This window comes from Hypomesus nipponensis, chromosome 2, assembly GCF_054491055.1.
Source record: "Hypomesus nipponensis isolate SF chromosome 2, ASM5449105v1, whole genome shotgun sequence".
Taxonomy (NCBI): Eukaryota; Metazoa; Chordata; class Actinopteri; order Osmeriformes; family Osmeridae; genus Hypomesus; species Hypomesus nipponensis.
The window spans coordinates 17532210-17545000 of record NC_140362.1 but is presented as its reverse complement, the minus strand read 5'-3'; the positions used below and the strand labels follow the sequence as shown (position 1 = coordinate 17545000).

At 43.2% G+C, this 12791-nt stretch overlaps 1 protein-coding gene across 1 annotated transcript in view; it reads right to left on the bottom strand.

Moving 5' to 3' along the window:
- syngap1b (synaptic Ras GTPase activating protein 1b) overlaps nucleotides 1–12791 on the bottom strand; it is a 49862-nt gene that overhangs the window by 23112 nt on the left and 13959 nt on the right. Inside the window, exons 4-5 of the mRNA XM_084669147.1 lie at nucleotides 1196–1683; nucleotides 1–55 (exon numbers count right to left, since the gene is read on the bottom strand). The exon at nucleotides 1–55 is cut by the window's left edge and continues 67 nt beyond it. Coding sequence (XP_084525273.1) covers nucleotides 1–55; nucleotides 1196–1683 — 543 coding nt within the window. The remainder of the gene's footprint in view (nucleotides 56–1195; nucleotides 1684–12791) is intronic.

Sequence of the window (12791 nt, the reverse complement as noted above, 5' to 3'; positions counted from 1 at the left end):
TGGGCTGACTCTTAGCCCTCTTTATAGAGCCCTTCAGCCTTCTACTGAGGAAACTCTGCAGCAGCCAGGGCCGGACAGGTGAAGATCGGGTTGAGGGTGACAATTGTAATGGAGGAGACATAAAGATGGAGGAGATGCAGGATTGGGGTGTGCAGGGCCATGTGATGGACAGGGAGAAGTTTTGTTGAGGTAAGGGTTTGATAGTATGGTGATGGACAGGGCAAGAGAGGGAGTAGGTGTGAGAACAATGTCAATGTTTATGGAATAATATGACAGAGGGCAAGTGAAAACATTATAAAAATGATGAAAAAAATAATAAAAAAATATCATAGAATACAAACATATTAAAATGACGTGAAAAGTATATGAAATGACATAAATGATTTATAAGAGAAGAGAACAAAAATACACATTCATTATCATCAGCATCAAGTTGTCGTCTCCTGCAGTGACAGACAAATGTAGTGTCAATAAGTATCCAATAGTGGGGGATGTTGTCCCATGACTTTACATTGTACAGCTTCACCCACTGTCCCATAGTTACAAAAAGCTCAAAAATATGCATTACAGTGCAGTTTGTCCTGTGTGTGCTTCCATACATAGTTACATTCAGTGATTTTGGAGCAAAAATAACCATGGACATTTGCAGTGATAGTGAACATATTGACAATACATTTCTAAATTGTTCTCTAATTCCTTTCTTAATTTGGTATATTGATTGACTGAATGCAGTGTAATATGGGTATGAATGATACCATACTGTATCAAAAGGTATAAAAACAAATACAATGCTCGACAGTAGATTATTAATTAAAATGTCTTGAACTCAAGCATCTTTAACTCAAGTATCAAGCTTAGACAGTAACCTGTACACTTAACATCCTAACCAAACAATAAGCTGTGATGAGAACAGTGATATTCTAAGCAGCATAGCAGCAATCACAGCAATGTATTTGATTTCACAAACTGCATAATTCAGTCTGTGGATTCTTTTTTGGTCAGACAAATATAACCATCTAATCGCATTAGACTAAAGGATATGACATCCACTGGAAGGAATAGTCCGAGTTTCATTAAGCCAGGAAAATCCAATCCAAGGAACACTGGAATCGCAGCTAGCAGTTAGCATGTCCATAGCATGAATCTATTTCTTTACCACAGGAGGGGATTGTTGATTGGTGACTGTACCACATACCTCGATGGGGGGCAATGGTGCGATAAACTGTCCCGCCACTGGACTCGAACCGGCAACCCTCCAGTCTGTGCCCCAATAGGAGAGGGGAAGGGAGGGGGTTGCAGGCGAGTGGGGCAGGGTAAGGGACAGGGAGGGTGAGAGGGGTAGCGAGCGTGGGAGAGGGGGTGTGCCTGCCCCCTTCTTGCAGGCCTTCTGCTGCTTAGGGGGAAAGGCGTGGTGGTGGTGAGGGAGGAGGGAGGGGGAGACGGTCGGGGAGAGGGCCAAGGAGAGGTAGAAGGGCACGGAGGGGGAGCCGCTGGCACGGCGGCAGGTGTGCTGCGGGGCGGAGGAAGGCAGGGAGAGCGACAGGGAGGGGGGCAGGGAGCGAGGCCGGGAACAGGGGGGGTTACTCACGGATTGTCGAAAGGGTTGAGGGGGGGCAGTGGGAGGGATCTCCATGCTTGGCTGCTTCCCAGTGGCTATGCTCTTCCGCCGGGCGCGAGCGTTATCTGACAGAGAGAGGAGGTGAAGAGGAGAAAGGAGAAAGGCGAGGGAGGCGTTTAATAGGGAGAAAACAACACATGGACAGTGAGGAGACGGAGCAGAATGAGACAGGAACATGTCTATGCAATAAACAGATGTGTAGTGTGAAGCACAGAATAAAATAAAGCCAAACGGGTGGTAAGATAGACAGAGAGAGAGAGAGAGAGAGAGAGAGAGAGAGAGAGAGAGAGAGGGAGGGAGGGAGGGAGGGAGGGAGGGAGGGAGGGAGGGAGGGAGGGAGGGAGGGAGGGAGGGAGGGAGGGAGGGAGGGTGGGAGGGAGGGAGGGAGGGAGGGAGGGAGGGAGGGAGGGAGGGAGGGAGGGAGGGAGGGAGGGAGGGAGGGAAGTCAAGGGAAAAGGAAGAAATAAGAAGACAGAGGGCTTTGTCTATCCTCCACCTCTCTCCACACTCATCCACTCTCACCCAGAGCAGGAGGGACGAGAGTGTGATGGAAGAGGGGTGGAGGGTGGAGGATGGATGTCTGGCTGTAAAAATAGGCAATATCAACCACATGAGAACGCACAATGGTGAAAAGAGAAGGTACTGGTATTAGGTATGGGTGAAAACGTGTTGGCCTTCGCCTCTCATACTGTGAGCTGGGGGATGGAAGACACTGTAGTAGTGTTGAAGATAGGGGAGTAGTGTGGCCAGACTCTCACACAGCAAAACAGGAGAGCCCACATCCTCAGCTTCAAAGGTGTGTGTGTATGTGTGTATGTGTGTGTATGGGGGGATAGGGGGTGGTGTGTGTGTGTGTGTGGGGGGGAGGTTGTAGTGTTATGAGGTTGTAGTGTTACCACAAAGTACAGAAGAAGAAAGCTTGTATGGCTGGTTTCTGTCTCTATGTCTCTCTTTCGAGGTCTGTCCCCCTATTGCTTTGCTTTCCCTTTGCCAGAAAGATCAAGGAGAACCTTCTCATCTTCTAAACTAAAAATATTCCCTGTCTCCTCTCTGTCCTCTCTTCCAGCACAGTTTCTCCCCATGCCATGTTCTTCCCTGAGATTCTTTTATATCTCGACCCTTAACAGTTTTTCTCTTTCTCTCCCAGCCTCTCCTATCAGACAGACACAGAAACACTCCAGCAAACACACTCCTCTCTCCCACGCAGCTATTTTACATAATTCATTTATCCCTCTCCCTCTCTTCTGCCCCTCATCTTTCTCTCTCTCTTTCTCTTCTCTCATTTTTACATCACTTTCCTTTCATTTTGAGCGTAATCTGGTATCTATCTGGTTTTCTATCCTTCTCAATCTGTTAGTTTTCATTTAATCTGGACTCTTCATTGTTTCTTCTTTATGCACCTAAGACACATAGCTGACGTTGATCTGAGCACTGCTGTCATTCTATTTATTTGATAAGAAACTAGGAAAAAAGGCGTCGCAGGTATATATTTATATATTTTTAAGTGTTATTATATCCAAGTACACGGGTAAAAGGGAGTCAGGTGGCTGAGCGGTTAGGGAACCAGGCTATTAATTAGAAGGTTGCCGGTTCGGTTCTCGGCAGTGAAAAATGACGTTGTGTCCTTGGGAAAGGTATTTCACCCTACTTGCCTCGGGGAATGTCCCTGTACTTACTTTAAGTCGCTCTGGATAACAGCGTCTGCTGAATGTAAAACTGTGAATTATCACCCGTGAAAAAGAGTAATCTTGGTAGAGGTTTTCTTGGACCATCAGTTGCACTGATTAGGTAATTAATTTACACACTGGACGTCAGTTAACGATAGCCTGCTCATTTGATTGAAAGGATGAGCATGAACCCAGGATGTTCAGTACCTGGTGATACGGGATGACCTTGTATTACTCTTGCAAATATCTTTTAATCGCAGCTAGACTCAATTAGCATGGTAGAGGAGTCTGGCACCGCAAAGGAGCTTGTCATTCTAAACAATTGTTTCTAAAACTAATGACTTTCCCCAGAGCTAAAGGAATGTTGAAACGAGCACTGAAGCACGTTCCTCCACACAGCAGCACTTCTCTGATGGGTGCAGCTCCGTGGCTTTTGTTAGGTGTTCTTGCTGCGGCTGTAAGTTGGTGTACTGTTCAGCCCCTAAGGGTAAGAAAACTTGGTCGTCTTGTTGGTAGTCTGGGAGAAAATAGACTTTATTACATACTCCAGTGGAGGATTTAATTGCTGCAAAATAATTTTTTATAACAATTCACCAAGTAGTTGTCCTTTCTTCAAAATCACTCTGAATGTGTATATTATCATGTTGTTATGATCATGGTGTATCAGAAATTTCCTAAGGAATAAACGAAGCATGACATCAACTGTACGTCATGACTATACATCAATGTTCTTTTCAAAACAGTTTTTTTTTGTCCCTCTAAGGTATTCAGAGCTGGTTGTCATGGGTAACCATTCCTGAAAGCTTTGGGTTTTGTGTTCTGATACGATTGGCTGATGTAGCCTTTTATTCGTTTTTAAAGTGAACACAACCATGTTTTACAAAAAGAGGTAACATTGTCATCAAAGGTCACATCATTGTGTCCTTGTGTGTGTCGATGTCATTTACTCACAGCGCTATTAACGAACGGTAGGCACAAACGGGACATTGTGGAATATAAGCAACATTGCTACCAATCATCTTCACAAGCTAAACTAATCATCAAGATATCCTCCGAGGTGTCATTGGGGTATCAAAATCATCATCATTGTTATTTAAAAAAACACTAAAAGCATGTGTCAGAAGGGTACCAACTTACTGCCTATACAATCTGCATTAGAATGATACATCTAGAATGAATAACCCTTTTCAGTACACTATTTTATTATCAATAAATTAACATTGTGAGCCACTTTGTTGTCATTATGACTAATTTGGTAATTGCTGAGCAAAGATGTCTGCCCCATTTAAAGATAAAACATTTAATTGCTTATGTACAAATGGGACTTCATAATAATGTTTGGATTTCAAGTCACAGTTGTTTGACCTCTATAACTGGATGTTTCAAGGCTGTATGAATACTAACACTGTGTATGTCTTTGTTCCTATTCCTCAGTGGCATCCCAACTCAGGAGAAAATATCTGAGACACATCGTGCATACTAATCTCCCTTCCAGTAATTCACAGGACTGACCACATTAGACAGTCTAGAAGGGTTACACGTCACAGTGTGCCGGACGAAAATGAACCGTTTTGTTTCAAGTAAGACCGAGAGGAACGGTACTGTTTGTCGGATGTGGGCTTATGTAACCTAACCATGCATATGCTTTTGGATAGTTTACTCTGTAGCTAACACAAACTGCTGCATTGCCATGTCAAGACTGTATATAACAATGTCAGACATTGGAAAATTCCCATACACACTAACATGAGGTATTACAGTATTAATCCAAGAGTTAAACAGGAGATAGCTAAGGTGGTCGTTGAATGGATGGGGAGTAAACTTTGGTTTTGAGTAGTGTTACAATGATCTAACCTGACTCAGATTGATACTGTAGACCCTCTCTGGCTCATCCGTGGACTACGGCTCTTACTATATACAAACATAGGAGAGAATGGGCGTACTCTTAAAGGGGAGAACAGGCAGCTAGTGCCCAGTGTGGACTTCTTACGGTAATGGACTGCTCAAATTGATGCCATTAAACATTTCTTTTAATTATGCAAATTTGGACAAAGGCATTGGTAAAAAAAATATGAAATAGACTGGATAGGTCCATTTAATTCAATTTGTCACTCAGTCCCTTCTGATGCACACCCTGGCTCTTTATTTAGTTGCCATGGCAACATTTTTCCCGAGTACCTTACATGTGAGTTACAGACATATACCAAAGCCTTGAACAGAGAAGATGCAGGCAATGACTCAATAAGCAGCTCTGTACTATACTGTATGTAACCAACTGTACATGCTAACGTTACATAACAAATGGAGTATATCCATAAGGTGAATAATAGGAATAAATACATATGTATTACATTTTGTGTGATTTTGTATCTGAATTCAGTGTTGGAAATGAATATACTGAATGCTAGTGAAATAGGGGATAAGAAAGTGATGATAGCCATAGTCTGCTGTAACCAATTTGATTTCCCAAAAACACAAGCATGTGTATTATCTGTGGGAATCTGATCATGAATCCATAATGAGCATGCATGTTCCATGTATTGCAAATAGCCCAGTCATGCATTTCATCTATTTCATCGACATAATCTACTCAAACACATGTGCACACGCAGTATGCACTGGCATGCACATACATATGTGCACTGCCTGTGTGTGTCTGTGTCTGTGTCTGTGTGTGTGTGTGAAATGGTCCACTTGTTCATTGTGAATTTAAATCTGATGTCAAGCCGAAAGCTGAAGATGGAATGTGTGGGTGGCAATAGCTTCCAGCTTAGTCCCTCAGAGAGAGAGAGAGAGAGAGAGAGAGAGAGAGAGAGAGAGAGAGAGAGAGAGAGAGAGAGAGAGAGAGAGAGAGAGAGCGAGAGAGCGAGAGCGAGATAGAGACAGACAGGGAGAGAGAGAGACAGACAGGGAGGGAGAGAGAGAGAGAGAGCGAGAGCGAGATAGAGACAGACAGGGAGAGAGAGAGACAGACAGGGAGAGAGAGAGAGAGACAGACAGACAGGGAGAGAGAGAGAGAGAGAGAGAGAGAGAGAGAGAGAGAGAGAGAGAGAGAGAGAGAGAGAGAGAGAGAGAGAGAGAGAGAGGAGGGGGTGGGAGGAAAGGGAGGTAGAGTGTGTGAAACGGGGTGAAAGAGAAAGAGAGGGGGGTGTAGAGTGAGGGGAGAAAGAGAGAGAGAGACAGAGAGAGAAAGGGGGAGAAAATGAGTGGGAGGGATATAGTAAGAGATGGGAGTAGAGGGAATGTAAAATGAGCTAGAAAGACAGAGAGAAGAGAGCAAGAGAGAGAATGATAGAGAGGGAGAGGTGGAGAAGAGGGGGGGGACACACAGACAGAGAACTCGTAGGAGTGGGAGGAAGAACATACAGCCTACTGTGGAGTAAAAGCAAGATTGAGGTAGAGGAAAATAGAGGGGAGGGAGCGAGTGAGGAGAGAGGGAGGGAGAGAGAGATAGATAGATAGAGTATGCAGGACCAGAGAGATTGAGGGAGACTGGAGAGGGAGTGGGTGTCTAAATAGCGCTGAAATGCTCTGAGCCTTTTGTATGTTTGCCTTTGTTTTTATACAATGGGGGTGGGCTTCATTTTTGCTTTTGATCTATGAACTGTAGCTAGAGTAAAGGACTGCATAACTAATGTTCTATGCACTGTTCCTGCAACTAAGTATCAATAACCCCTATTAATGAGTGTACTAAGTTAATATTTAAATAAAACACAGTATTTGTACAAATACCAACTGTGGGTAAGAGTACAGATGACCAATTTCTGTAAATCTCAGTACTTTGTAATCTGTGATTTCTGTAATTATCCCAAAGGGGTGAATATACTCCATTTCTATCTTTTTAGGTTGCCCTGGGTTTTTCAATACTGAGGATTCAATGATGATGTTATAGCATGTATAGCAAAAATAAATATTGCTGGCCTGTTACACCAATAGCTGTGGTGATGAAGCAAGATGTGTTAATTTTCATGTTTCAGTGTTTGAATATATACTTCTTCCCTCATGGTCAACTTAATTTTAAAAGGCCTTTTGTAAATGCTCCAAACTAGTTTTTCTCACAATTTTTTGCAGCAGTTGTACACCTTGAAATCTACGATCCTGGTAAGAGCCGCCTACATAATTGAAGACTGAAATTGTGGCAATTTCAGGTAAACTATTTTTATTTTTAAACAGTTAAGAAATCCTTTCCACCAAATATTATGTTAATATATTTAATTTAGATTTCATTTATTTAATGATGTTAGTTAAAGCCATTTTATCAATCCTAGTATAATTATATCAGAATATGGATTGTAAAGAAGGTCTGGAAATTAAAGCTTTTTTACTGGTGAGGAGGAATTCAGGGAATTGACAGTCATGACTGAGACTATTAGGTCCACAGGGTCCCTCTTAAGTGAACTCAGCAAGATGACATCATCATCATAGTCCAATGGGCGGGTACATATTGAGAGGAGCCAGTAACATTAGTCCTCATGGTTCTCAATGCCGTTGATGTCATTAAGCTGTAACCTAACTCTTTCTGCAAGATAATATCTTCTAGTCTGCTTTGAAGATTTCAGAAATTGAATTTGGGGAAATACCAAACACATTGTAGGGCATGCAAAATGAAATATTAATAGACAAGTACAGACCAGTTCCTACCTAGGACAGGTGAAAGGTGCGCTTTGATTCCAGACTTCAAGGGAATTATTTTGTTGCTATCCAAAGTCGTAGTAAAACCCCTCAATGAAAAATGTAAGACGAAGCCACACCCAAGAACAACCTTGAAATGTCCACTTCAGAGTTTTGTATTCCGTTTGTTTAGAGTTTGTTGTACATTGTTGTCCCGTCTTTTCGGTCACATTCCATGGAGCCCAACGTACTGAAAATCAATATTCCTCAACCTCACGTTGGCACTAAAGTCTAGAAGTAGCGGAATAAATTGGTGTCCATGTAACTATCCATTGACAGTGGTTGTGGCAATAAATGTGTGCCATGGCATGTTTTAATGTCAGTGGTGCATTAAAATGTATGAAACTTCTCACTAATTGAGCACAGTATTTTACAGAGTATGTCTACCTCTTAGATCCACCTGTAATGGCTAAATAGAAATATTTATCTCTGGCAACTCTCAACTCAAATGTTCAATGCCAGAGAACCCACTAAAATATATGTTGGTATAAAAGGCAAATGCAGCCAAATAGGTAAACCTAGTATACACAAACTCTTGATAGGAAATATAGGCAATCTACAGTTTTTAAATATTTAATGCTCAAATACAGTACACTTAAATAAATGATAGGGCTCTTATACCTTGGCATTCAGAAAAACATAAGATTTTAAAATCTAACTACTACTAGTTTTTCTGAAATGCCATTCTAATGCCCTTAACTTTTGATATGCTATCATTTTACGTGTAAGAGGAGGGGGTATTTTCAGAAGGTGCAGTGACTAAATGTGCCGCTGTCTTGAAAAGGTGCTATATAGACTTGGATTTGTCATGACCCAAAAGTGTCTTCGTTGCCAACTGCAGAAGATGACAAAGTTGCACCACAATTAATTATCTTGCCTGTTCTTCTCACTAATTAGTGCTCAAGAAAAACTTGTTTAAATTATTACAACCAAAAATCACAGGAGAGGTATCCAAAGCCAGTGACTGTTATAACTCCTCATAGATGTATGGTTCATTTCTCCACCACCTTCTTCCAGCCTCGCTCTCCAGCACAGGCAGCGGCTGTTCCGCGGCAGGCAGTCGCGGTGAGAGCTCTTGGTCCCCGGCCTCTCCCAGACCTCTCGCACCGGTGCCCTCGCCCCCAACCCTCAACACACAATCCTCACGCTGACTTGCAATCCCACTGCCGTTTCCTCGGTAACCTACGGAAAATCCACTATGGCGAATTTCTCTCATGTTTTAGTTGTGATTGTATTTCAGCAATGATTTTAAGGGTTGTTAGCCCTCTGTAGCCCCTGCAACAATTTTGTCCAGATGGTGGGAATATTGTAGTCACCAAATGTTTCAATTTAGATATAAAACTAGCCTTCCCCTTGTTTTTTAAGTGCTTGTTTTGAAATGTCTACCTATCTTACAGTTGAGTGTGTGTGTGTGTGTGTATGTGCATGCGTGTGTGCGTGTGTTTGTGTAAATTGGGAGACGCGCAGTTAACGTCTGTATACCAATGATTGCATGCAGGCTGAGCCGCGCGCACTTTGCTGCGCTTGGACAAATTGGGTCTAGTCCGGCAGGAGAGTAAAGGGTGGGAACCGAAGTCCTCTCTCCGAGAACAGATCGTGGTCTTCTCAGTTTCCAACCCGAGATAGAATATTGAAAATGCGTGAAAACACCGAGCCAGCGACCGGTTCAGCTAGTCTTGCGAAAAAGAAAGACGAATCAATTTGGAGCATGAACAAGCCAACGTCACAAAAATAACGAAGCAAGCCGTGTCTAAATGCATGACGAAAAAATGGATGAACGTCGACTATCTCCCCTCCGTTTAGTTTCCCAGCTGCTGAAGATGATCATCGTGCAGTTCTGTTTCATAAGGAATTGCGACCGAGGAGATTCTTCCATATTGTCTCAGGTCCGGCTGCAAAAACAATACTTAGCGCAGGTGAATAGTATAGCTTGGAGCAACACGGATGCCTTGCCTTGACATCGCGCGCTCTCTCTGTCTCTCTTTCTCTATCTCTCTTTCTCTATCTCTCTCTCTCTCCTTCTCTGTCGATCTCTCTTTGATTGTCTCTCTCCCTCTCCCCCAGCTTTGTTAGAGAGAGGGGATGTTGGAAGGAGATGAGGGCAGGGAGTCGAGTGATGGGATGTGGAGTGATTTTAAGTACAAGTATGAGGCGTCCAGAACTCTCTCCCTCTCTCTCTTGCTTGTTCTCTTTTTTCCTTTTTCTCCTAAGCCCTCCCTCTTTCCCTGCAACCCCACTCAAAACACACACATACAGACACACACATCTAGGAGAGTGAGAGGTTCAGAGCAGCTCAGGGCGAACGTGTGGGAGGCAGGAGTAACAGCATAACTACGACGCGGAACTGCAACCTGCTTATGCATACAGTTTTACACACATATACACACACACCACACCACACACACACAGACACAGACTTAACTATTAAAGCAGAATATAATTTCAAATGCTAATCTATTTTCCCCCAAAGAAAGTCCCAATAATCATTGAGAACAACAGTAAAATGTTGACAAAATAATGTTGAATTTTCAAATGTTTTATCTTACATGGTACATTGAAATATAATTAGCATTATTAATTGATATGGATACATTCTGTATATTTCATGTAATAAGCAGTTGAAGGGGCAAAGGCTATCTGAGATGTGTTTCCATGACAACAGCACTGTAGAATTGGAACAACTTTCCAAGCCTCCTCACTGAAGATCCACCGTAGGCTAACTGTTTTCACTACTGCATATGTCTAACATTATTTAAACGCTTGTAAGGGGAGGGAGTGGTTCAGAATTGCAGAGGACATTTCACCATCTACCCCTTTTGGTTTTTACTTTCCCTGATTCCTCCTTTTCCTCCATCCTTCATTCTCGCTCTCCTTCCTTCTCCTCCCCTTCCTCTCTCTCTCTCTCTCTCTCTCTCTCTCTCTCTCTCTCTCTCTCTCTCTCTCTCTCTCTCTCACATTCTCAGTCTAGGTCTGCTCTATAATTATTTCCATGGTTACCATTTGTAATGTGAACCTACAGCTTATGTACTATGGTTGTAATCTTTCTCTCCTCTTTCCATCCTCTCCTTTTATTTTACCGCTCTCTTATTCTTCACAGCACAAATTCTCTACCTGTGTATCCCATTTTTCTCATTGCTCCCTCAAGCACACTAAAACCTGCATAGTACAGTAGGCTTGTTTTCAACTCTGTATGGATTGTCCTCAATGCGAAATAAATATTACGTATTGCAACAGGTACAGTATACTGGCTGTAAAGTACAGCCAGTGTACTATATTACAGCAGGCATCCATTCCTTCAGGTTTCCAGACGGATGATAGAAGCCAGATTGAAGGCAAATATGAGAGGAAGGAGAGAGGAAACATGGGAAAAGCTGTTATTGCCAGCCCCCTGACAACGCGGGAAGGGGTGGGCAGAGCCTGAGACCCCCAAAATCGGGTGGATTTCCAAGAAAAAAGAGCAGTCTCTTTTAGAATCCAAGGATAGATGGTCTGAAAGGAGGAAACTTGAGGCGTGCACTGTGCCACCTGGCTTGGCAGTGAGCCAAGAATGAGGTGTGGATCGAGGTTGGCATGGGAGTGCACGTGGGCATGGGAGTGCACGTGGGCATGGGAGTGCACGTGGGCATGGGCGTGCCCGGCACTAGACGCACCTGCGTCACAGCAAAACACAAAGATCCTCATACAAAGATACAAAGTACTGTTTGTCACAAACCATTTGATACATTCACCTGTATACTTATTATCTACAAAGATGATTTACCCCTTTCTGGATTTTGTCACACCCTACTATAGCATGGAGCTTGCTCAGAGAGTATGTCGGAGCACCATCATAGAACAGAACACACCACAGAGCTGCTAAGTGACAGCAAGTCGGTCTGAGAAGGAGCGTTGGCCTGACAACACCAGCTTTCTCGCTCTCTATCACTCTCTTTCCCTCTCTTTCCCTCTGTCCCCCCCCCCTCTCTCGCTCTCTCTCGGTAGGTCTCCCCACTCTCTCTACGTCCCTCTCCCTTTCTCGAAACCCACGTGCCACCAAGGCTGCAGCACACTGCTGTGTGCAAATATTCAATTAAGTGTTGGGCTAGTGCAGCTGGAGAGCCTAGTAAAATCACAGAGCCCGTAACACACACACGCACACACGTAGAGGGATGGATAGTGTGTATGTGAGTGTGGGTGTTTGTGCAAGGGAGAAGGCGTGGGGGTGGGTTAGACTGGCCAGAACCCAATAGATGCAATAAGGTTCAGGTCAGCATTGGCCGATGAGAGCCTCCAAGTGTTTTAAAAACTATTGGAGGTTAAGATGTTAAAATCAATGGGACTCACCCTTAAGTTTAAAAATATGAGATGCACTGCACACAAAAAACATGATGAGTTACCATTACCATGTTTTTGACCAGATCGGGAATTTGACGGGGTCTACTGCACTCTCCAAAAGATAATTTTGTTAGAAAGTCACGAGTTTAAATAGTGTCATATGTATGAATTAGAGGTACTGTAGCAAATATCTGCCTCAGTGTACAGTGATGCACAACGGCATTCTTTTTTCCTCTAAATGAATTGTTCTGTCATAGCATACTGTGGTGCAACTGTCGTCAAAGGAGAAGTACATTGCATTCTCCTTCCAGTTGCTCTATGACCCTCAGTCGTCAATACCTATTTATACCTCTTTTGTGAATGCGGATGTTCTTGTCTGGCTCTTGAATCTGGCTGCAAAGATCAAGGTTGTCATCCCTTTCTGTCCCAACCGACCCATTTCCCCAACCTCCATTTTGCTGTACTGTTGTGGTAACAGCTGCTCTTTGTTTTGCTACTGACAAATCTCAAAATGAGTTTGT